We start from the raw sequence: 26,178 nt of genomic DNA on the forward strand, positions 1-26,178 counted from the left end.
TTTTAACTAACCCTTCTGTAAATGCTTTGAAATCTTGGGTTTGTTTCTCTATTAGATGAGCCAATCTTTTTAACATAAACATGTTTTTGACTTAAAAAACAACAGCCGGCCTCAAACAATTTTACAAGTGGCCAGTAGAGGTCCTCTGTTTTATCCTCTAACGTTCCGGCACAGGCATGTGACGTATTGAAGTCAGTAAGGCAGATATTCTCGTGCTGGAACAGAGTTCTCGTGAGATCTTCCCATTCACAGCTCTTATCTCTTATCTCCGAAAACCAAAACAATTGCAGTAAGAGCTTTTGCCAATTAATTTGAGTTGATTTGAGTCCTTCTTCTGCTTAGTTAGGAGAATTAGCCTGCCTCATAACGAGGTGGCTTCGGGCAGAGCAGAATAAAAGGAGGGGGGAAACAAAGGGCTTTGATGCAGGAAGAGAGATGGAGAAAAAAAAACGAGAGATACTTGCAGTAACTGATGTTTTGGAACTCAGCCGATGTCCTCCCCTCAGTTCACAATGTTCATTTGCAGTAAATCGTCGTGTAGGGTTGAAGCAGATGCTTTAAGATTAAAGAGAGAAAAGAAAGTCCAAGATAGAATATGGCAGTCGTCCTCTGGACCTGAAACACTGACAGCCTATAATCCAGGGAGATATACTCCCCAAAGGATTGGAGACGGCCCCAGGAACTTCCTGGGTAGAAAGGTGAGGTGGGGTTTGCGTACCCCTCCTCTTTTCTGCCAATTGCTTGCGCGATTGACCCCTGTCAGGCTTCAGAGATAGCAGAGCAGATGCCCTGCAACCCTCTCAGAATGACATCTTAGCCGGAAGTCCAAAAAATTCCGAATTCTTTACCAGTATTGGCATCCAATTGAGGGGGGGGTGAACAGGATCCCAAAATGTTTCTAGGTCCAATAGACCTGGTAATTCCATTATTTGTAGACTTTTAAAAGACTGGATTGTTATCAAAAACACACTGGTAGCTATAAGGAAAGAGAAGAGGGGGATAGAATGAAGAAACAGTACAAGTTCAAGGTGATTAAGCCTACCCACCAAAAGTGTGGAGGAAAGGAACTTCAAGGATGGTTGATTACATGGAGAAATGCACTACCTATTTTGGAACAAGAGCTTCTTGTGGCGCAGAGTGGTAAGGCAGCAGTCATGCTGTCTGAAGCTGTCTGCCCATGAGGCTGGGAGTTCAATCCCAGCAGCTGGCTCAAGGTTGACTCAGCCTTCCATCCTTCCGAGGTCGGTAAAATGAGTACCCAGCTTGCTGGGGGGTAAATGGTAATGACTGGGGAAGGCACTAGCAAACCACCCCGTATTGAGTCTGCCAAGAAAACGCTAGAGGGCGTCACCCCAAGGGTCAGACATGACTCGGTGCTTGCACAGGGGATACCTTTACCTTTACCTTTATTTTGGAACAATGTTATAATGTTATAATGTTGCTATGTTATAATAAAAAAAGTTTGCATTATAACACAATGAACATTATGCTTCAAAAAATTAGTGAATCCTTCAGGGGACCATGTGATGGGGGTGGGGAGTGAGTGAACACATGACTCCAATAACACAAACAGAAGTGGGAAATGAAATTCAGAATCAGAAATTTCTCACTGGAAAACTATGAATTCAGATCCAAAAGGGGAAATCTCACAGAAAAAGTGGATTCAGAATATGCGGGGTAATGGACACTAAATTTGGATCTACTCCTGGGGAAGCAAAAAGTTGCATGGAAACTTTGATTACTTAAGAACCCCAATTTTGGAGGTTTGCACTTTTGTGGAAATGGTTCCAGCTGCATATCTGGTAATGCAAATCAGTTTTAGCTGTGGAACAGCAAAACACATTTTCTTTTACCATAGCTAAAGGAGTTTCATTACCCTTGTCACACAATAAAATCAGAGTTTAGTAGCATCTTTAAGACCAACAAAGATTTATTCCAGGCGTGAGCTTTTGAGTTCAAGCACTCTTCCTCAGACTATGAACTTCCATCATGATAGTGGAAGTTCATAGTCTGAGGAAGAGTGCTTGCACTTGAAAGCTCACACCTGGAATAAATCTTTGTTGGTCTTAAAGGTGCCACTGGACCCTGATTTTATTGTGCTACTTCAGACCAACATGGCTACCCATCTGAACCTTATCACACAGAAAGCCTTTCATGGCCTTGGATCCTTAGAACATCAGAACTGCCTTTCCTGCTATATTCCACCACGAGGGCTTCACATATCTGACAAATGCCTTCTGAAGGTGTCACCCTGTAAATAGGTTAAATGGGTAGGTGCTGTTTTGTGGGCCAGAGAAAGTTGGGAAGACTCCTACAATTCTTCATTCCACAAAGCATGTAAAGCTGAATCGTTCAGTAGGACGTTTTTATAAAATTAATATGGATATGGATATATTAGAACAAAATAGTTCAAGAAGGAAATTTTATAAAGGGAACATCCTCTTCTCATTCTGCTGTTTTCTAGTTAGGTGATAACATCTTCTGAATTGTTTGACATATATCTGTTTTTGCTTGTTTCAGGTTTCCTAGTCCTGTTATATTGCTTATTTGATAACTTCCACTGTGTAATCCACCTAAAGTCTCAGTGAGAAAGATATAATATAAATACAACAAATAAAATAAATGCATCACTAGAAATAGTGATGCACACTTAAAAGCCTAGATAGAAAAATCCCAATGAGCTTAAACTTTCCCCTCAAATACTATTTTTGCCTCTCTAATGTCCTTCCAAAAGTTTTTTTTAATGCAAAGTGTGGTACTCGGGATAATAAGATGAGACATATCTATTCTTAATACTGAAGCTCATGACATTATGTTAAAACTGCGAAGAAATACCTGAGCGGAATGGTTTAGGATAGAGATGGTGGAAGCAAAAGAACCTGATAGTTTTTAGAAGATTTTTCCTCCTAACTAATCTTGGGAGATTACTGGTGTAGGCAGTGGGGCCATGGCGAAAGAATCTTTAAATGAACAATCAATATGGATCATACCCATTTGAAGGACTTATTGCAAAGGAAGGTAAATTGATGTTCTAGTGTTAGAAAGGGGGAGGGACAAATCATTTATTTAGTCATTCATTCAATTTATATCCCATCCCTCACTATGACATCTCAGAAGGCAACATACTTTAAAAAAAGAAAAGAAAGGACTCAGATAGTTACAGGGGGAGGTAATCTTTCAGTTTTGTTCTTCTAAACAGGCCACTGTAAGGATTTTTAAAAATGTGTAAGTGCTTATTCTAATCTATTCTGTATAAAATATTATTCTGCATAGAATAATGCAATGCTGAATCTTTTATTACTAATAAGGTTACATGACACTATTAAATAAATACTTTAAGTCACAAATATTGGCACACACAAAGACAACCTGAAGACATTGCAGTAGTGACAGAGGAATGGGGGGAAGGGAAAAATCATGCTACCATTTTTTTTTTTTACTGTTCATACACAAAAATTTTAACTGGTTGCTAAGACATAACCACAAGGGTTCCTAGGCCACCCCCCATTAATTATCTGTAAAAATCTTTACCTTTCATCTATTACAACAAAAATGAACTTTCTACTAAACTCAAACCTCAACTACATTCTCTTTCAGCCACAAGGGGGCATAAATGTTTTAATTTCTAGGAAAAACTACAAAGCTCCTTTCTTTAGAATTACATATTTAAGGACAACTGACTGAGCATTACATGGATAATTGCACTGAACGGACTGGTATCCTGTACACTGGGAAAGGAGGAGAATAAAAAGTGTCTAAACTCTGGTCCCTATTAGTGATTAAAGACTGGATTGTACAGTTATTGGCTATGCTAAATCTATTTCAGTGAAAAGGTAAAGCCATTTTATAAAACAATAACAAAGTTATAGCCAGAGGAAAGATCTGTATACTGTAAGGTTTGTCCCTACCCAGTTTGTTTTTGTGCTTTGATATATCCTGACCCTGCACACACACTGAGGCAGAAGCTGGGAGACCCAGATGAGAATAAAGCCTGGGTTTTTGTTTGTTTCTTTGTTTTTTACTGTAATACTGGTGGGGATTGTAGTGACCATACATAGGAAACTCTCACATTGTCTTCAGGTGAAACCTGTGAAGAATGAACCAACTGTATAGCATCACATTTCTTGGAGATGCAACTGAGAATAGACCAAGTAAATTTTCCCAACAAGCAGCTTTTTGGCCGTTATGTGGCACACGTTACACATAATGCCCACGGTGGCAGCTGGTTAGGGCCAGAGCCAAACTCCACTGGCTGCACCGCCACCACGGCCCGCCTTCTTAGGCCATCTCTGCTCTCCTGAGGTTGGAACCAGCCTTGGAAGGAGGGCGGAGGTAACAGAACACTGAGCATGGCCTTGCTGCTCTGATACCCTTGACTCTGCCAGCTGTCTTCCTAGGGCAGTCCTGTTCTCCTGAGCTGGTAGCACAGCTGCAGCCTGGGCCTTCGAAGTTGTTGTGGCTGCTGCCTCAGCCTCCTTCACTGGCCACTTCTCTGCCTCTTCTGGCATGCTCCCAGGGGTGGGACCACGGTTGTCATGTCCGTAGCCAGTTTGGTGTAGTGGTTAGGAGTGCGGACTTCTAATCATAGAATCATAGAGTTGGAAGGGGCCATACAGGCCATCTAGTCCAACCCCCTGCTCAACGCAGGATTAGCCCTAAGCATCCTAAAGCATCCAAGAAAAGTGTGTATCCAACCTTTGCTTGAAGACTGCCAGTGAGGGGGAGCTCACCACCTCCTTAGGCAGCCTATTCCATTGCTGAACTACTCTGACTGTGAAAAACGTTTTCCTGATATCTAGCCTATATCGTTGTACTTGAAGTTTAAACCCATTACTGCGTGTCCTCTCCTCTGCAGCCAGCAGAAACAGCATCCTGCCCTCCTCCAAGTGACAACCTTTCAAATACTTAAAGAGGGCTATCATGTCCCCTCTCAACCTCCTTTTCTCCAGGCTGAACATTCCCAAGTCCCTCAACCTATCTTCATAGGGCTTGGTCCCTTGGCCCCAGATCATCTTCGTCGCTCTTCTCTGTACCCTTTCAATTTTATCTACATCCTTCTTGAAGTGAGGCCTCCAGAACTGCACACAGTACTCCAGGTGTGGTCTGACCAGTGCCGTATACAATGGGACTATGACATCTTGTGATCTGGCATGCTGGGTTCGATTCTGCACTCCCCCACATGCAACCAGCTGGGTGACCTTGGGCTCACCACAGCACTGATAAAACTGTTCTGATGGAGCAGTAATATCAGGGCTCTCTCTGCCTCACCTACCTCACAGGGTGTCTGTTGTGGGGAGAGGACAGGGAAGGCTTTGACAGGTAAGCCGCTTTGAGCCTCCTTTGGGTAGAGAAAAGCGGCATATAAGAACCAACTCTCTTCCTCTTCCTCTACCTCTTCCTCTTCCTCTGGAACTATATAGTTAGAGCCTCTAAAGTTACTGACTCTTTTCATAGTTTGAACTTCCAGGGGAGAAATCAGAACACATGCATTATAATTGTCGATCATTTCAACCATAGTTTACAGAATAAAATGCTATGCAAAAAGAAAATAGGCTTGAAAAGTTATGCTAATATGATTTAAGAATTTAACTTTTATCCGGCTAATATTTTACACCTTGGAACCCCCAAGACATCACATGAGAGGTTACCTTGAGGTTACCCATTGAGAACCACTGGCAGTCAAAGCAGACACTGCAGGCTGACGGTCCTGTAAGGCATGTGTTTCCACATGCACTACTCTCCCCCCCTCCTGCCACTTTTTCTCTTTTACTGACATATAGCTATTCTCAATGTTTCATCCCTTCTAGAGCATTTTCAGTTCTCATCCATACTGTTCTTTGAGGTTTTCATTTCATATGGTTCTGCATTTCTCAAGACTCCCTTGAGTAGTTAAATTACCTCATACCTTGCCTGTTGGCGTCCTTGAGTTGCTGCTTTTGTTATCATAATGGGGACCAGCTGCTTTGCTATTCGATGTAGTGACAGGCTGGGGGCCTGTGAGGAACTGAGGGCGGCAGCTATTCGGAAATCCCCCCCCCATTTATTTAGACATTTCTAAGTTGTTAGGGGCTTGAGCAGGCTGATTTCCTCCCTTCATTTTTTCTTTTTTAGCTCTTTTTTAGCTCATTTTATTTTTGGAGCATATTTAGTCCTTGATAGGTTAGTTTTTAAGGCTCTTTTCTCCCTTGGTTAATATACAAAATCATATATTTCTGCATACATGGAATGTCCCCCAGATAGGCCTCTATCTTATCTATGAATAGCTCTGTTTTACTACTTTCATCATCCCCATGTGGGACAGCTAGTTTACTGCTAAATATAATAATTAGCTACAATTAAGAAATCATGACTTTCAGGCTGGTCTTTCTTTCCTGCCCAAAGCTTTAAAAAGACAATATGCAGATATTAAAATACAATGAGTTGGATTCCACACAAAATCTCTGCAGATTCAAATATTTTCCATCAATGGAGCAGCATTTCTTCCTTTCCTGCTTCCACTGTAGCTCCAAATCCCACCCCTCAGCTGAGGGACAGGGAGCCCCAGGAACAGCATGAAAAAGCAATCAGAAGTCTGCCATGAGAGGGACAGGAATCAGCAAAAATTGCCTCCCACTTGTGTCAGACAATATTTTCTACTAGAGATATAGAACTTAGCACTCAACAGTATTACAGATAGGAACTTGGGTTTCGACTGATTTTACTGTTGTTTCGGTAGCTGTGGGCTGAAGAAACATAAAATGCTCTTGATATTTTGATAACCGCCCTGAGCCTCCGGGGAGGGCGGTATAGAAGTATGATAAATAAATAAATAAATATTTCTCCTAGCATTTCCGAATGCTATTTTCTAACATACATACTCAATAATTAGTCTGTATATCTGCAATGCACAAACAACATTTCAATTCCCACTCTGTAACAGAAACTTATGAGGTAACCATGGGCCAAGTCTCGACCTAACCTACCTCACAGGATTGTTGTGAATATAAAATAGAGGAGAGGAGAATTATGTATGCTGCTTTGGGTCTCCAATGGAAAGACAAGGTATAAATTGATTAAATAAAAATAAGCATCAATATACCGTTATTAGAAATGTTTGTCTAGATCAGGGGTAGTCAAACTTCGGCCCTCCAGATGTCCATGCGAATGCTGGCAAGGGCTCCTGGGAATTGTAGTCCATGGACATCTGAAGGGCCGCAGTTCGACTACCCCTGGTCTAGATGTTCACCTGAACTGAGTAACCTAATGGCCTTTCAGAACTCAGCCAATGCTACTAAGACAATCTGTGATGGTGGAGAGTTCAGACAATATTTGCCTCAAGCAAAGAAACCATCTGTGATGTTTCAACACTCTTTTCTTGACTGTGAGAGAATAAGTTACTTTGGCTGCCAAACCAACCATTTTGAGCATGGTTCTCTCTCTTACCACCAGGTGGCAGTGAGAGGTGATCATTTTTACAACCAAAGATCTAAGACAAAAAATTACAGCAATTTCATTTTATATTTCTATGAAATTAACATGAGAAATCTATTCCCATTTACAGCAAAGACTGCTTTCTCAAACAGATCCAAACACTTTGTACCATAGTGAAAAATGGGTATATAGGTCAAAAAGGACATTCCTAGGTTTTTGGAAGGCTTTCTTGGGTCACGTAGGACACTGTGGTTCTACATAATGAAGCAATTATCAAATATATAAAACAAAGAACTTCTGTTAGGGGAAATAAAACAAGGAAGTTGTGTTGAAGAAAAATTAACCTTATATTCTTGGAGTTTCTTCAGAAAGAAAAATAAACTCATTTAATTCAAGGTTTTGCTTTTCTTCAACTTAAACCCATAATTAGGTCTTTTTAGGGCTGCCCAGAGGTTTCTTTGAACACATGGCGAAGATACCAGGTGAAGTGACCTTCTCTGCCCCATATATAAACATATGTATGAAATAATTAGTTGTAATCTCTGGCACTATATTTTGAAAACAAATTAAAGATATAAATAATGTAAAACAGACTATTTCATGTGGCTATCATTCATATGGCATGACCTTAGTCATAACCATATTTTGCTCTGAGGTCAGAGATACATGTGCTCCTTTATCCCCTAAAGCAAGTCCAAAATCAAATCAAAAACATTCCACATACAATCCCAGAAGAGCCCACTTCTATTTACTTATGTGAAACAAAGGAATCATCTTCACTCCAACTAAGCGGACTAGTTAACACATGGGGAAAATCAGAGAGATGTGCGGGCTAAGAAACCAAACATGTATTTGTCAGAGTTAAGAAGTCGTGTGGCTTGAGTGTACCCAAATAAATAGGCAATAGTATTTATTTTGCATACTATTCTCAATGAATGGTAAATATATTTATTTAGGTATTTAATATGCCAGCTCTCCAGAGTCTAGCTCATGGTGGCTTACAGGTAAAAACACTGTTTTTAATAATAAAATCATAAAACTACAAAAAAAACCCACCATCCTAAATTACAATAAAAAAACAGCTAGAGACATAAAAAACCCACTGAATGCTCTAAAAACAATAAATAAAACAGGCTATAAAACAGCTAAAAAGAAAAAACTATATTGTTAGGTAAAAGGAAATGTTTTGACCAGCCACCTAAGATACAGTAAGGTAGGTATTAGGGAAGAGTCATGGGGGAGGACATTCCAAAAGTGAGAAGTCACTGTTAATGGTCCTGAACAGTCTGGGACCAGCATACCTATGGAGTCATCTTTTCCCTGACAACCCCCCAAGAGCATTAAGATCTTTGGATCAACATCTGCTCAAGGTCCCCAACCTGAAGGAGGTGAAATAGGCCTAATTTCCATCTTGGCCCCAGCCTGGTGGAATGTTCTCCTGGAAGAGATCAGGGTCATGCAGGACCTAAAACAATTCTTCAGGGCCTGCAAGATGGAGCTGTTCCACCAGATCTATGGTCAAGACCTAAATAACATCCACTAATAAGGGTGGCCTCACCACCAGGGAAGGAGAAGAACTGGAAGATCAGCTTCTTCATTAAGACAAGCAAACAAACCAACCCTGTCTGAGAATTTCTATCTGAAGGCATCAGTAACTGTAAATGTTTCTAACTTTATTTATTTATTAGATTTGTGTACCACCCTTCCATACGGCTCAGGGCAGTGCACATATAACATCATGGAGGGGATATATGGATGACCTAACATATAACATAGTCAACAATAATTCAACAGTGGTTCTGAATAACACAATTTCAATGGTCTTAAACAACAACAATATAATAGAAACAGTAACTTAGCTAAGGCCCCCAGAGAGATCAAACTGGTTCAGGCCATGGGGAGGGGGGTGTCTGAGGGGGACTTGTGGATGTTATTTGGGTTGGGTCAGTCTCAGGCAAATGCCTGGTAGAGGCTCTGTGTAATTGTGGGAGTTCAGGCAGGACCCTGATCTCTCCAGGGAATTCATTCTACCAGGTGGGGGCCAGGACAGAAAAAGTTCTGGCCCTTGTTGAGGACCAATGTGCTTGTTTGGGGCCAGGTGGCGGTGGCGGTGGCGGAACGTAATACTCTTTAATCTTGCTTTAATCTTGTATGTTGTTTTTAATATTGTTACCCATCCTGAGCAATATGGAAGGGCAGGATGAAATTAAATGATTATAAAAATGTCCTGCTTCTACCCATCACTTCACCTCTGAAGATGTGCACATGAAGCCTTATAAATCTCATCAACTGGGTGCTACTAAATATATAGAAAATATGACCTACTTGATTAGTGGAAGAGATTAATGGAGATCTTCTGCTATTATAAGTGATCTCCAGGCAACAGTGATCAATTCCCCTGGAGAAAATGAACACTATGGCACCATACTCCTTTGCGAACACCACTCTCCTCAGTGTCTGCCCCCAAAATCTCCAGGTGTTTTGCAACATGGAGCTGCCAACCCTAAAATGATTTGGTGTGGATCTTCTTCATAGCCATCTACAGGTTTATTTCTTCTCCTGAAACTCATAATTGTGTGCTAGAACACTGTTTCAGATTTTCATCACTGAAGCTTTTGCTGACAGACCTGAGGCAGATAGAAATAGGTGTGTGCTTAGACCAGAATCTGGGATTATCAAGCTGTTCCCCAGGGGATAAAAGCAAGAAGTGATTTGCACAGCCTGCTATATATATTATACAGCAAGAATGAGAAAGAGATGAATCACAGGCATGAGGTTGTGGGGCCCCTACTATCACTCAGCTAGTAAGCTCCACAACTTTGCAAAAGCTGTTACATCAGAACTAACACAACAGAAGAAGGGGCTGCCAAAGAAAATGTTTGGATCACATCTAAGCTGAACTTTGGGGAGATGCAGATCTGTTAAATAAAATTTCAAGCACATAATATGATTTTATGAGATAGTCATTAAAATACACACATTTAGATTCACGTCTGACCATCTCATGCTGACGCTGTTGTTCAGAAGGACATATATAACAGTGAAATATTATCAATCTTCCTGAGTAATTCATTAGAGGTGCATAGAGTCTGAATTTTCATAAGATACTCACATATCTGAAGCCCATTCACCTTTAGCTGCATTTGCTGCCATCCAGTCATACTGGTTTGCTATGAAGTTTGGGTCATCAAACACTAGTGTGACAAATGCAATAATTTTTCATTAAAATAATGTAAAAGTATGAAGTATTTCTATTCTTCCCAACTGAAGAGCACTTTTAAAATATTTAATTGAAAAGAATCTCAAAATAGAACAATCTTAAGGTAGAAAAACTATCCAGTGGCCATCAGCTGCACTGTAATAGTGGGAAGTTATAGGCCGCTATATGCAAACAACACTCCACACTTTTCTCGTGGCTTTTGAAACTGGAAAGGCTGAAGCAAGAGGCCATTGTTTTTTATCAGAACATGTGAAAGCATCAGAATAGTTTAGCAATGCTTGAATTGTCTCCAAATTTGCCTTCTTTACCAGAAACATTTTCTATGAAGAAAAGATTAAGAAATCTTAGCACCAGATCACGTCCTACTTCATACTGGGTAGTGGAACAATTTTTTAAAAGCCAGACAAAAACTCTTTATAAGTTTTATTCGGCTTAATTTCACAGTGGATAGATTATTTTCTATATTTTAATAAATTTAAATGCTAATTGTCACAATTGAGCAATCACATCCACTCCCATTAAAAAAAATATTTTATATATGATCTTAGCATTCATCAACCTATATTTTGTGGTTGTACTAACTGAGTGTAAGGTAACTTAATGTTGACATACAGTCTGTGCGAGTCTGGGGGCCATATAGTACCATAGTAATAAGTTTGCTGTTGACTGTGGTCAGATCTATATCAAAATGAAAAAGAGGCTGCTCCTTAGACAAACTGTGAACCAAGTTCTCTTATAGCTCTTGACTTTGAGAATGGAGTGTGCTTATGTAAGAAGAACATTTGTAGAGCTCAAGTTCAGTGGTAGAAATTGAGTTAACTCTAAATCCATTTTATGTATACTGGAGTGAAAAACTTTAGACCTTTCTGGTTTTATTGGTGGTGTCCAGAAACAAAGTATATCATGAATATTCACATCGTTTATTGATTTATCATTGTACTGTAAACATTGATGTCTTCTTGTGTTGTGTGTCAGGAATGGCTACCCCCAAATGAAAAGGAAAGAATTCTCCCAATCCCCTTAAGCTCATGGTGGCTAAGTTTTTGAATCTACCCATGGTGACTTAAAGTAATTCTTTCATCATCAACATTTTTTTAAAATGTGTGGTCCTGTAGGATTTTAAAGGTTGTCAGATATAAAATGTCAATTTATAGAGAATTGTGCATATTGCACTGACATGCATACAAACTCTTCAGGGAGTTCTGGTAGGGGGGAAAGGCTGATATTTTGCTGTCCAATTGACTGTAAATAAGCTGAAACTGAAAACTGCCTACTTTTCCCCTCCTAAAAGGATCAAGACAGCTTAGGTGAACCATTTTCCATCATGAAAACAGTACAGGGAGGGAGAGTCACACAGACACCTGGTTTCCCTGGTGAAGCAGGCCTGACCCATATTAGCCCATCTTCCCAAGTACTATCTGCGGCTAAGTTACATATCAGTAGATCTGATCACAGATCTCTGTACACAGCTTGGTCCAACGTTACAGATGGGTCTATACAGACTGGCTTAAACCTGCAGCTATTATACTGGTGGGATCATGCAATTGAGTCCTTGCCCTTATTTAAACCATAAGACCAAAATCAAGATGGCTATATTTAATTGTACTATGGTAGATGTATCCACTTACCTTCTCTTTTAAATTCTCCATCTGCTCTCGATGTTGCTATCTGAAACCATGACAAATAGTAATCTTCATATGATATAGTTGTAATCTTTCTGAAAGAATGAAATATTGGGAAGACTATAAAAACTATAAAATTAACTATTTTCAAAGAGAGTTTTATGTAGTAAAATTAGAGAAAAGAGATTTTAAAGGTATACATCACAAATGTGATTCCATTGGTGCAGGATCCACCCATAGAAAAGTGGTTTCCAAGTGGCCAGGCTAATATTTAAAATACTTCTCAGCCTCATTTAAGTTCCAAGTGAAAAGTCTTAGCCAGGGCCATGATACTTTTAGGGGCCCACAAAAATGTTTTAATTCCAGGAGAGAGAGAGAGAGAGAGAGAGAGAGAGGGAGGGAGGGAGGGAGGGAGGGAGAGGGAGAGAGGGGAGAGAGGGGAGAGAGAGAGAGAGAGAGAGAGAGAGAGAGAGAGAGAGAGAGAGAATGAATGAATGAATGAATGAATGTTTAGGGTCAAAGAAAATGTTTTAATTTTTTTTCCCGCATCAGAAAAAAATAAATTGTTGGGGGTGTGGCTAAAGATGTCGTTCTGAGAGGGTGGCAGGGCATTTGCTCTGCTATCTCTGAAGCCTGATAGGGGTCAATTGCGCAAGCAATTGGCAGAAAAGAGGAAGGGTACGCAAACCCCACCTCACCTTTCTACCCAGGAAGTTCTTGGGGCCGTCTCCAATCCTTTAGGGAGTATATCTCCCTGGATTATAGGCTGTCAGCTTTCCAGGTCCAGAGGGCGATTGCCATTTTCTATCTCGGACTTTCTTTTCTTTCTTTAATCTTAAACTATCTGCTTCAACCCTACACGATGATTTACTGCAAATGAACGTTGTGAACTGAGGGGAGGACATCGGCTGAGTTCCAAAACATCATTTACTGCAAGTATCTCTCGTTTTTTTTCTCTGTCTCTCTTCCTGCATCAAAGTCCTTTGTTTCCCCCCTCCTCTTACTCTGCTCTGCCCGAAGCCACCTCGTTATGAGGCAGGCTAATTCTCCTAACTAAGCAGAAGAAGGACTCAAATCAACTCAAATTAATTGGCAAAAGCTCTTATTGTAATTGTTTTGGTTTTCGGAGATAAGAGATAAGAGCTGTGAATGGGAAGATCTCACGAGAACTCTGTTCCAGCACAAGAATATCTGACTTAACTGACTTCAATACGTCACATGCCAGAGGATAAAACAGAGGACCTCTACTGGCCACTTGTAAAATTGTTAGAGGCCGGCTGTTTTTTTTAAAAAGTCAAAAGCATGTCTATGTTAAAAAGATTGGCTCATATAATAGAGAAACAAACCCAAGATTTCAAAGGATTTACAGAAGGATTGGTCAAAAATATCTTCAAGGAGATCCAAGATGGCAAGGAAGAAGTCTCCAACAGGAATGATGGATTAATAACAGTGGCTGATGACAGCTTTAAACAAGGTGGAAAACCAACAGTAGAAGAGAAATCTGAAATTCATATCTTCAAGGAGATCCAAGATGCCAAGGAAGAAGTCTTTAACAGGAATGATGGATCAATAACAGTGGCTGATGACAGCTCTAAACAAGGTGGAAAATCAACAGTAGAAGAGAAATCTGAAATTCTGGAGACGGAAAAGGGGATGCCGGAGTTCTGCAGCCCAGATAAGGACACCCTTTTTAAAAAGACATACAGCCATCTCAAAGCAACAGTGTACAAAAATCAATCAAAAGAAATATGGATCTGTAGTGAAAGTAACCGATTTAAAGGAGCTCTTTGGGGAAAAAATTGTATTGATACTGGAGTCCAGGAGGTGCAACGGCCTCAAGATTTATTGATTTATCGATGCATATTCTGCGGGAAAGAGTACAACTGCACTTTCTATGCCAAAGGCCAATGGGGCAGAATATAAGTCTACGGGAACGACAAGATGCAGCAAGCCTCGAGATGAGACCCCCTTAAGAAGACCGAAAGCTCATATTGTTTTATGTTTAATGTTATACTGTATTCTATATTTCTAGCAGTGTCTCTTTCTCTCTTGTTTCTTTTCCTTTGTAGGCATATAGGTAATATAATCATTAGTGTTGGAAATATAAAATGGGGTTCTCCCCCCTTATTTTTTCTTTTTTCTATTAGTGTATTGCCAAAGCCCACACTGACCTGTAGAAAACATTTAATGTCAAGCTTTCAACTTAAATCTGAAAATATACCTGTCAGGATGGCTCTTAGAATGGGTCAAGTATAAATTGTTTTGTAGATGTATCTGAATTAAGGATAAGGAGAAGCTATAGAAGACTGAAAACTTATATTGTTCTATGTTTAATGTTAAGCATTTAATCTAAACCTGGAAACTTTACTATTCTCTGTATTAACAACATATACTGTATCCTACATTGCTATTTTTATGAAAAAGGGGAAGCAGTGTTTTTTCTCTCTCTTGTTTCTTTTCCTTTGTAGGCATATAGATAATATAATCGTTAGTGTTGGAAATATAAAATGGGGTTCTCCCCCCTTATTTTTTCTTTATTGGTGTACTGTTATAGGGCCAAAGCTCACACTGATCTGTAGAAAATGCAAAGCTCTCAATTTATACCTGTCAGGATGGCTCTTAGAATGGGTCAAGTATAAATTGTTTTGTAGATGTATCTGTATTAAGGATAAGGATAAGTTATGAAATCCTCTTGTAATTTTTTTGCTTTGTACATCTTTAAGGCAAAGCCCTACTTTCCTTTCCCTTCATTAGGGTATTGATACATGGCCAAAACTCATACTGTTCTACAAGAAATGTTTAATGTTAAGCATCTAACTTAAACCTAGAAATATCTGCCAGGATAGCTCTTAGATTGTATCAAGCAGTTAACGTGAGGTCTACGATCTCTCAAGTAAGTTGATTAATAACAACTTTTCTTTTGTATATCTAAATAGGCCTTTTTTAATGTAGTGGAAATGTGGATGGCTCTTAGACTCAGTTTTGGGCAAAAGTTTATATCACTGTGTAGTTAATGTGGGGTCGTATATTTTCAAACGATTATTATATTTTATTTACTGTTTTTTTGTATTAATAACTTGTATTGCATCCTATATTTCTATCTTTATGAAAATAAAAAAACTTGTATATATAAAGAAATAAAAAAATAAATTGTTTAGGCCCCACAAAAATGTATTAAATTTTTGCCCTTAACAGAAAAAATAATTTGTTGGAGTATTTAAAGTTACATCAAAAATAAATTTTAATATTAATATGATTATAGTGGGAGGGGCTCATGAAGGCAAAGGTTCTGAGGGCCCATGGAAGTCATAATGTAGCCCAGTTCTCAACAAGATGATACATATCACAACATCTGGGAACTAATGTTCCCCAGTGCTGCAGGGCCAGATTCAGCTCATGAGCATGGCAAGGGGGCGTAGGCTTCAGTTTCCCCTCCCTCATCATTTTACTGAGCCAGAACAACCACAATGGGACAAAGAGTCCCGCCATGGCTGATTTGGCTAAGGAAAATGGTAAGAAGGAGAAGGCTGATTTCTCTTTTCCTCCTAAGCCATGCTCATGGGCCAAATTAGACCCTGCAGTGCTTGGGAATATTAGATAAAATGTAGACGTAGATAAAATTGAAAGGGTACAGAGGAGAGCGACGAAGGTGATCTGGGGCCAAGGGACCAAGCCCTATGAAGATAGGTTGAGGGACTGGGAATGTTCAGCCTGGAGAAAAGGAGGTTGAGAGGGGACATGTTAGCCCTCTTTAAGTATTTGAAAGGCTGTCACTTGGAGGAGGGCAGGATGCTGTTTCTGTTGGCTGCAGAGGAGAGGACACGCAGTAATGGGTTTAAACTTCAAGTACAACGATATAGGCTAGATATCAGGAAAAAAATTTTCACAGTCAGAGTAGTTCAGCAGTGGAATAGGCTGCCTAAGTAGGTGGTGAGCTCCCCCTCACTGGCAGTCTTCAAGCAAAGGTTGGATACACACTTTTCTTGGATGCTTTAGGATGCTTAGGGCTAATCCTGCGTTGAGCAGGGGGTTGGACTAGATGGCCTGTATGGCCCCTTCCAACTCTATGATTCTATGATTCTATGATTAGTTACATGTTCCCATACTTGTATCTCAGGTGTCATCTAGCTGAGCCCCACTTTTCTCCCTTTTTCTGTCTCAAGTCATGAGCAATATGAATACATACATTCCTTAATTGCCTCATAAAAATGAGGAAGCAAGATAATTTCTGCATAGAATTAGACACACCCAAAGTAATCAGGTCTTTTGGTTCAAGAAGTGGGAGCTTCTCTGCCTCACTGGATAAAGGCAAGCGTCTTCTTGCATGCTGACATAGCTTCTGCAAGGAAGTTCATGTGATTGCCACTAACAACAACCATCTCTATTAAGACATGCAGAGGTCGTGGAAAAACCATGAGAAAGCAGGCAAAATTATATGCAGCTTTGCAGCTTTTGTGCAGCAATACCTTAAGGTTTTCAGTGCCTTGTGCTCTGTTTTGTTCATGCCAGACTAACTTCAATAAAATAATCGGATCACTGAATCTTGATAATTAAATGTCATTAAATTATATAAGGAGACACAAGGATGTCTGAGTTTCAAAGAGCCTTGTGAACTTACAGCCTATTGTGGATATTTCAGCAGGAATCAATGAGGTTGCTCAAACATCCTATCTTGTGAAATGACAAGAATCTTGAGCACAATGCCCACCATTATTCTTGGCTTATTTGATGTCCTTGCCTTGCTCCCTCCCCCCTCTTCTGCTTTTGCTGTTTTGTAAAATGTCAGCAGCTGCTCTTTAAAGGCTATATTTTCACCTTTATTTAAGTCTGTGAGAAACTGCTTGAATATGAGCCTTTCTTCAGCCCTAGACTTCAAGACTGGAACTTATTTATTCCTTAGTATTCCCATATTAAAGCTGAATTTTTCCATTTCCCAGATGCAATATTTTCTTAAGGTAAAGGTAAAGGTATCCCCTGTGCAAGCACCGAGTCATGTCTGACCCTTGGGGTGACGCCCTCTAGCGTTTTCATGGCAGACTCAATACAGGGTGGTTTGTCATTCCCTTCCCAAGTAATTACTATTTTACCTCCCAGCAAGCTGGGTACTCATTTTACCAACCTTGGAAGGATGGAAGGCTGAGTCAACCTTGAGCCAGCTGCTGGGATCAAACTCCCAGCCTCAAGGTCAGAACTTCAGACAGCATGTCAGCTGCCTTACCACCCTGCACCACAAGAGGCTCATTTTTCTTAAGGTAGATACCCCAAATGTTTCAGGTCTTCTGCAACAGTCTAGATCCCCAGGTGTACCTTATCTGAAAAGTCTGCAACAGCCTTGCATCCCCTCTACTACTCTGCTGGCACAATGGGGCATCGTACCAGTGCACTGATGTTTTTAAGGGGAGTAGGGAGCTTCCTTACAGCATTATGGGCATAGGTAGTATGTGGATGCAGGAGGAGCTCCCATGAGGACTCAGAGAAGAAAGGTTGTCCTTTCCCTTGACTACCGCTTCCTCCTCTCTTGCTTAGTTCCTCCCCTCCCATTGCTGCTTTCTATTTCTTCTCTCCCCATATCAGTTTTTACTGCCCCCTAATGCTGCTGCCTACCTTTTCCTTCCTTCTTTTGTATCCCAGCTCTGCATGATGTTACAGTGACTCTGTCTTGCAATCCACCCCCTATAGCTGGTGTGCAGCAGTAGCCTGGAGAACTCAGTGCCCTCTTGGCCCCAAGATTCTCATCACTGTTTCAGGAGGTTGATGCTAGAGCCTTTGAGGACAGAAAAAGCGGAAAAAAGACAGGCAGCAACAATGGGCAGGGGAGCCTTCTTTCTTTGCCTCCTATTTCCTTCACTCCTTTGCTGCCACCTCTTCCTCCCTTGTCACACTATCCCCTGCCACTCCTCTGTTCCCTTGAAGGTGGCTCACCTCCTAGCCCAAACATCTCTGGTGGTCAGCTACTACTGGCCAACCTCTTCCTCCACCACTGCCAGTCCCCCCATCAGTTGCTAGGCAACTATCAAGATTGCATCCGATAATTATGTGTATTATCTTTGGGGAACTGGAATCCTCATTTCACTTTTCCCAAGCTATCAAATTTTTCTGCAAAGCCGGTGGTTCTTTGAGATTTATAGCGGAATGTCCCATAGCTATACTTCGTTCTATTGTGCACATTTTTTGATCTACATCCTAAGGTCCAGGCTCAGCATTATGATTTTAAACATAAATGTAAGCCAATGGTAGCCAATATAGTTACCATCATTTTAATGGTTACAGAATGTTTGTGTGTGGTCCATTCAGAGAACCTTAACCAGCATCTATTACCTTTGTTGTTCAGGGGTAGATTCTTCAGGTGCAACATAAAATTTGATTGAAGTTTCAGTCTTGTGTTCTGTGCTAGCAACAGCTAAAAATGAGAACAATTTCCTTAAATATGCATCTTCATTATCCTGAACATTTCGCTGTGTATTTAAATTAATTGATGCACAATGCCACCCAATTAATACACAATGCCTGGTGAAGATATGTGGCAACCATCTATTTTACTGTGTCCGAGAAGTAATTCATATAACTGGCACCTCACTCGATGCTGACTGAGGTCACAAGACACACCATGCTTCGTGTTCTCCCACAGGTCTATGTGTGAGGCTCAGTCAGCATTTACAGCAAATCGACGTAGGTTGAGGAATCCAGTTCACTGATCACATAAAGGAAAAGGTAAAGGTATCCCCTGTGCAAGCACTGAGTCATGTCTGACCCTTGGGGTGACGCCCTCTAGCACTGATCACATATACAGAGGTAAATGATTACCTGAGCTCACTGGCACATAGCATAGTTCTTCTCCAGTCCTAAAAACATTCTCTATCAAATTCAGTTAGATTTATTTATACTTGTATGGGGAGGCTATATTATGCTTAGAGGAACCATGATCTGAGGAAGCATGGTGGTAAGAAATCTCTAATGAGGGATGTGCAAATGAAATTGCTAATATACCAAACACTTGATAGAGAGGCAGAAAGGAGAAAGTTGCAAACTGCTGTACACTGTGCTACCTTAATACATGCATCTTAGTATTTGCTATCTGGGAGGTAGGAAAAAAGTAAAACAAACAAATGAAAATAAAATATACTTGAAAACATACTGTGCATGTCTATAGTATACATAGGTAAAGGTAAAGGTAAAGGTAAAGGTATCCCCTGTGCAAGCACCGAGTCATGTCTGACCCTTGGGGTGACGCCCTCTAGCGTTTTCATGGCAGACTCAATACGGGGTGGTTTGCCAGTGCCTTCCCCAGTCATTACCGTTTACCCCCCAGCGAGCTGGGTACTCATTTTACCGACCTCGGAAGGATGGAAGGCTGAGTCAACCTTGAGCCGGCTGCTGGGATTGAACTCCCAACCTTATGGGCAGACAGCTTCAGACAGCATATCGCTGCCTTACCACTCTGCGCCACAAGAGGCTCTATAGTATACATAGGTAATAGCAAACATATTTGTACTACATGTTTTATCAAAGTAAGTCCCATATAATAATTTAAACTGGATGTGATCCCAACATGGATCACCATGGCCATATCATGCCTTTTCAGGAACAGCCATAACTGTCATATCAGCTGAAGCAGATAGAAGATGCTACAGAGGCCTCCTGGAGCAGTCCAGAATCCAACAGCACCCCTAGGCCTGCTCTTTCACAGAGAGTGTAACTCTACGCATGGCAGCCTGGCCCCTCAATCTTCAACCATCCTTATAATTGATCAATAGTGCCTCAGTCTTGGTTAGACTGAACCTCAGTTTATTGGCCCTCATTTATCCCTTGTCCTTATACAGCCACCTGTTCAGAATTTCCATAGTCCCAACCAGCTCAGCTGTTAAGGAGAAATAGAGCTGGATATCACCCATATATTGGTAGCATCTTACTCCAAACCCCAGAGTAATCTCATCCAGTGGTTTAAAACAGATATTTAACAGATTGAGAACAACAAGAAGGGTTGCTTTTTACCACCCTGAGACATCATAGTAAGGGGTGGGATATGCGTTGAATTAATAAATAATAAACAAACACCCCACTTTTTACTACCTGAGGGACATGCAAAGCTGCTTACAATTGCCTTCCCTTCCTCTTCTCAGCAGCTGTCTCAAAACTGTGACTAGACCAAGGTCACCCAGCAGAGACTTCACAGGATAAATGCCACAGGGCCAAGAAGAGCCCCCCCCCTTCCAGCACCACTTTCTGGATTTGGCCAGTCAAGTCATTGCAGAACAATCAGAGCACAGTGCTCCCTACTCCCAGCCAACCTCTCCATGGTTGATGGTACTGAAAACTGCCAAGAAGTCCAGAAGAACACACAGGAAAAACATTGTCCATGTCACTCATCTGGCAAAGATTGGGATGTGAGTGTCCTGCATAGTGCAGGGGGTTGGACTAGATGACCTATGAGGTGCCTTCCAACTCTATTATTCTATGATTCTATCAGTGGATAAGGCTTTTTGTGTCATAATCTGGATTGAAATGGGCGACCTTGAGCCAGTCACAATTATCTTAGAGCAGTTCTTGCAGAGCAGTTCTGTTAAAGCTCTCACAGCCCCCTTTACCTCACAGGGACCGTTTATGCACTGGGAACTTTACTGCCCTAGCTCTCATGCAGGAGTACAAGTCGGGGGCGGTTGAGGTGCACTGGGCCAAATGCTCCCCCATGGAGGTGCAGGAAGAAGTGGGACAACCTGCCACGACAAACTCCAGCCTGCAGCCAAGCATGAAACCTCCAGTGCATAAACAGTCAGGGTGTCTGTTGCAGGGAGAGGAAGGGAAAGGTGTTTGTAAGCCACTTGGTGACGCCTTTGCGTAGTAAAAAGCAGGGTATTAAAAAGAGTTCTTCTTGATCAGAAAATATTGGGAGGCTATAGCATACATTCAATCACAGTGGCAAACGTGCTGGTATTTCCTTGGGTTCAATAATTAATATAAATTGGTAGCAAAGTAAAATAAACAGCTAAATAGAATGGAAGAGATTAATGCGAGCCACTTTGGGTCCCTAGAGGGAAGAAAGATGTGGTATATATACATGTATGCATGTATACATAAATGAATAAATAAATGAATAAATAAATGAATAAATAAATAAATAAATAAATAAATAAATAAATAAATAAATAAATAAATAAATAAATAAATAAATAAATAAATAAAATAGTGGTTCTGGTGTAGATTCCCTAGAAGATTATGTCAAAGAATAAATATGGTTCCAAAGGAATCCTTTGCACAAGAACCCTAACTTTCTCTAATATTGGTACTCATGCCCTCATTTTCCAGCTTATGACCTCTGTATCACCTCTGAAAATTGCCTGGCAACTGTGTTTTGTGAGATCACAGACCTGCCTAAAGAGCCCATGCTCAAGTTACATTGCCAATCACACTAATTAAAATTTACTGCTGGGCATAAAACAGGGGTCCTTTTAAAAAGCAATTTAAGAGGTTTCTTCTAAAACTCTCTATGGAGTTTAAAAGAATATATTTATGACTAATAGCAGAAAGCATGGAGGTTTATTACCTTCTAGGCGCTGGCTAGTGGTAACACACTGTATAACTCTTTCTCTATACAGGGAAATATTGTTGTTCAGCATTTCAGCTGCCTCCATATTTACTGCATTATCCAGGACTGGATTAGACAGCATAACCTGCATGAACATACATACCAGTTTTCAAAGCTTTTTCAATCATCAGCTAGTTTCAATGATGTAAAGAAGATAACAAACACAATCCAAATAAGAAAGGCTGGCAAACATTGGCTGCAAACTTCTCCACTTTGCACATGAGGAGAAAGATTCAGGATTAGTCTACAACTCTGTAACACAGAGCCAAAGTAGATGTTACTTCTTTAATGAATCTGCCTTGGAGTCTTGCAGTCATACAGCACTTGCAAATCCCCATGGTAAACCCCATGGTGAAGGCAGTAATGTCCAGGTTGGCTCTCCGAGGCAGCAAAGGACATGAGAGGAGTCTCTGCTGTGCTGAACAAGAACACAGTAATTCCACAGTATAAGGATCAAACTTCATGATCCACCCAACACATTTCAGGTTATAAGAGCATGGCAAGGGATTGCAGTCTGATGATGTAAGTTAGAGGAATTCACCTTTAAAAAATCCTTGTTTCCTCAGTGCTGCAGTGGGGAGAAAAAGTTTGAGGTTTCCTTCCCCTCCCTGCTCTCTCTGGAGGGAAGAATGGCAGAGGGGCCTTTCATTCCTTTTCTCTGGCACCCAGTGCTCTGCTGACCCCCTTCCTACTAGCTGTGTGGGGGGCAAACCAGAAGTTCCTTCTCTTCCCCTTTCAGCACTCCCCCTGCAGTGCCTTGCAAATGAGTACTTTTTAAGGTGAGTACCTCTGATAAATGCCTGACATGAGTCTGGTCACCCACCAGTGACCCAACATGTGTCAATTATATCATGCTGGTATGCCCTAAGGCTCCTTTGTCCCTCTCTGAGGTAGCAAATGGTGCAGATCTGTAACTCCTCACAGGCATGGCATATATGCATGGGGTTTGAGATGCTGTCTCAATGGAGAAATCTTGTAGGGAAACCAATAGCTTAACAACTTGGGTCAAGACAAGAAAAGCTTACAAAGGAGTTTCCATCTGTACTACTGGCACTGCATCTCTACTACTGGCACAAATGCTGCATCCTGCTTAAGAACTATGATTACCGTCACAGTTGCACTAAGCAGATAATTGACAGGATCAAAGAATGAGGATTGTTAAAAAAGTTAAAGTAGAAAAATTCTGCATGTGTTTTACAGGCATGGTAGGAAGAAGCATGTGCCAAGCTTCTTGCAGTCTTCCCCAGTGGCCAGGAGGGCAGCGGGAGAATCAGGGTCAGGGCAAAGCAGAGGCTGGTGGCATCCCCCATCCCACTCAGAAGTGGGGAACCTGGCCAGAAAAGCGGACACCAAAGGTGGAGAGTGGAGAAGCCACCTACCTTGCACAGAGGCAAGGAGGCTGGCGAGAATGATGGGCAGCCACGGTAGAGGCTGCCAGCACTCCTTGCCCTGCATGGAGGTGGGGAAGAGCCCTCCTAGTTGGGGAGGGCCCTCCTCCCCACCAGGGCCAATCAGAAGGGTACATGTCATCAGAAGTACCCATCACATTTGATTATATAAAGAAGATGTCTCACTTGGCTGCTGTGAGTAGGTGATAGGGTGACAGGGTGTGAAATGCTCCCTCATGTCTTTTTGCTGCAGCTCCCTGAGCCAGGGCTAGAAATGGCTGCTCTAGGAGAAAAGTGAGGAAGAGCTGTGACTATAAATGTGTTATGCTGACAGATCAGTGAGTCCAAACTCTTACAGGGTTCAGCAAAACCCATACATGAATTCTTTCCTCTAATGTGTAAATACTATGATAAGGATCCCTAAATTGTGAAGCTTGTTCTGTGAACTTGAAAGGATTTTAGTTATTTTGCTCAAAGCCTCCCATGCCTCATGAGAAAATCTTCTGAAAATAAGAAGAGTTTCAAATGCACTTTGTGATGTTGAATTAAGTGAGAGGGATTCTTGTCAAAGAAATAAATATTAACATTTAACTGAATTAGTGTCCAGCCCCACCCCAGCTCATGAGCAGGAAGAGGCCGGACTTGTCCATGAACCACCAGTCCCAGATACCCATTGGGAATTCACCCAGGTCACCAGAGATGAGAGGGGAGCAGAAGACAGAGGCAGGGTTTTTGAGCACTCGGGGGATGGCAAGAGGGTGAATGAGTGCCGGGGAGCGATACAAGGAAGAAAGCAGAAGGTCGGAAGCAAAGAAGAGAGAGAGGAGCTGAAGACCAAGGTGAGTGGAAGACAGAAGAAGCTGATCTAAGGAGAGAGGAAGAGAAGGAATAGGAGAACAGAGCTGAAAAAACAGAAAAGAGGAAGAGAAGAACCAGCTTGGGAGGCTAAAGGATGGGGCAGCAACTGTCAAAGCTAGAGACAGATCTCGCAATAAAGTCTGAAGAGGAGGAAGAGGACAAAGAATCCAATGAGGACAACCCCTCCCCACCAACCATCTGGTGTCCTCCAAAAGGGGGAACCCATCAACAGCCGTGCGGTCAGGCACTGGGGGTAGCCAGGGCTGGGAGGGGCCCTCACAATTAGCACAGGTCTCTTTATTTGGCCTGGACATACACAACTGTCCATTAAAAAGTAATGTAAATTCTTTGTACAGGTCTTCCTTTACCTGGATAGTAAGCAAGAGACTACTCATTGTTAATTTCGTATTCCACTTGGAAGGATCATCTAGAAAATCCACGCAAGGTCTCCCAGACACTGGGTCCACTTTGATGGAGAACAAAAGCATTCATATTAATCAGAGGATTCAGATATTATATAAGTGATCCACTGCAAAGATTTAAACAAGCTTTCTATAAAGGAACTGCAGAAGAGTGAAAGAAAGGCAACAATCTGGCATAGAAGCAACTACATGAAAGATACTATCTTATTTATTTAAACGTTTACATTATATCCTGTGTTTATTTAAATGGAGCCTTGTGGGATCCAAGAGATTCCTGAATGCTTTGTGGGACCTAATGCCCTTCAGCATCTCATTGACTGCCATGGTAGAGGACTGGCAGTCCCGCCTGCCAGATGCCATTGATGAGATTGCTCCTCAGTGCCCTCTCCACCCTCGCCTCAAACAGGCTCCTTGGTATTCCCAGGAGCTTTGGGAGAGGAAGAAGGAAGTGAGACGGCTAGAGTGGGTTCTTTATTGTGCTAAAGGATGTCTAAAGACAGAACCTGAAGTATCATTTTCTCAAAAGTACTTAACAGTGGGGAGTTTGAGAGGAGAGGAATGCCTTGTTTGACATGTTGGTCCAAAGCCATACAGGACTGTATGAGTATTCAGCATCTTGAAATGTGTGTTTATGTTCAGCATTTTAAAATCAGTTTTACTGATCTACAAGAATGTTTCAAACATTTTACTGGGATAATCCTCAAGGAACAAGACTGAGTAATGTGGAAAGCCAGTCTAAGTTCTTGATTAGCCTGCACAGAAGGCACACCACAATCAAGAAGAGCCCTGTAATAAGTGATTCAGATGTCTAAAAGGTACCGTTGATAGATACTGAAATTCAGAATGGGTTCAGTGGCTAGAGCTGAGAGGCCTAGAAAAATCATGATCTTTTGATATAGCCTGACTCACAGGGTTATAATGAGGCTAAAATGAAGTACTGACCTCCATGAACAACAAGTAAATGAATAGATAACTGTATTTAAGAAAAGGCTGATAAAAGGTACTCTGAAGTACAAATACCCCCTGGATTCTCAAATACAGAATTATGTCAAGGAGAATGCCAGCCTATGCTCCTGACTATCAGAAGGTCACCATTGTCAATATTCTTACCATTGGGATGAAAAGGAATAGTGGTGAAATTGACATTCGGGGGTATCTTGTTGTAATTTTCAGTATACTTAATTGCTAGTTGGAGTTCAGCTCCTACCATGGATAAACATAATTAGATTACACACACACACACATACACAGATGAAGTCCAAACCTGGGCAAGTTGCTTAGAAATATTTCCCACTGAATTTAATACGGCTTCCTCCCTAGTAATTTAATATGGCTTCATTCCATTATTAAACTTCTTGAAGTCATATCTAGGGTTGTTAAGTCACCAGACACCATATGTAGATCTTTTAATTTCCTGAAGTAATGGGAAACAAGGCAGCCACAGTTACCGTCATCCTCCCTGATCTTTTTTTTTTTTAATCCTCCATCTCTGTAGAGGCAAGCAGGATACTTTATATACCATGACAAACTATATCAAGCAAAAGTCAGAGTGGAAACAATTACGGTTAGATATAACTGCATATCAACCCCCTGAGTGGACAGAAAACTCTTTCTGAATATCCAAATGCTGAGGAGTTTCTTAGAAATTATACAGTACCATATAATAGTACTTTTG

At 41.1% G+C, this 26,178-nt stretch overlaps 1 protein-coding gene across 4 annotated transcripts in view; it reads right to left on the reverse strand.

The window, feature by feature from the left end:
* Window positions 1-26,178, reverse strand: part of UBE2U (ubiquitin conjugating enzyme E2 U) — a 40,991-nt gene that overhangs the window by 9,742 nt on the left and 5,071 nt on the right. For 3 of the 4 annotated variants that reach the window (XM_077333468.1, XM_077333467.1, XM_077333469.1), the window contains exons 3-8: window positions 25,614-25,706; window positions 24,450-24,547; window positions 21,794-21,920; window positions 18,571-18,652; window positions 12,259-12,347; window positions 10,523-10,604 (exon numbers count right to left, since the gene is read on the reverse strand). In XM_077333468.1, the coding sequence (XP_077189583.1) occupies window positions 10,523-10,604; window positions 12,259-12,347; window positions 18,571-18,652; window positions 21,794-21,920; window positions 24,450-24,547; window positions 25,614-25,706 (571 nt within the window). Of the gene's footprint in view, window positions 1-464; window positions 556-10,522; window positions 10,605-12,258; window positions 12,348-18,570; window positions 18,653-21,793; window positions 21,921-24,449; window positions 24,548-25,613; window positions 25,707-26,178 lie in introns of all 4 variants that reach the window. The other variant, XR_013230229.1, reaches the window with a different exon arrangement.

Source organism: Paroedura picta, chromosome 4 (genome assembly GCF_049243985.1).
Source record: "Paroedura picta isolate Pp20150507F chromosome 4, Ppicta_v3.0, whole genome shotgun sequence".
NCBI classification, from domain to species: Eukaryota; Metazoa; Chordata; class Lepidosauria; order Squamata; family Gekkonidae; genus Paroedura; species Paroedura picta.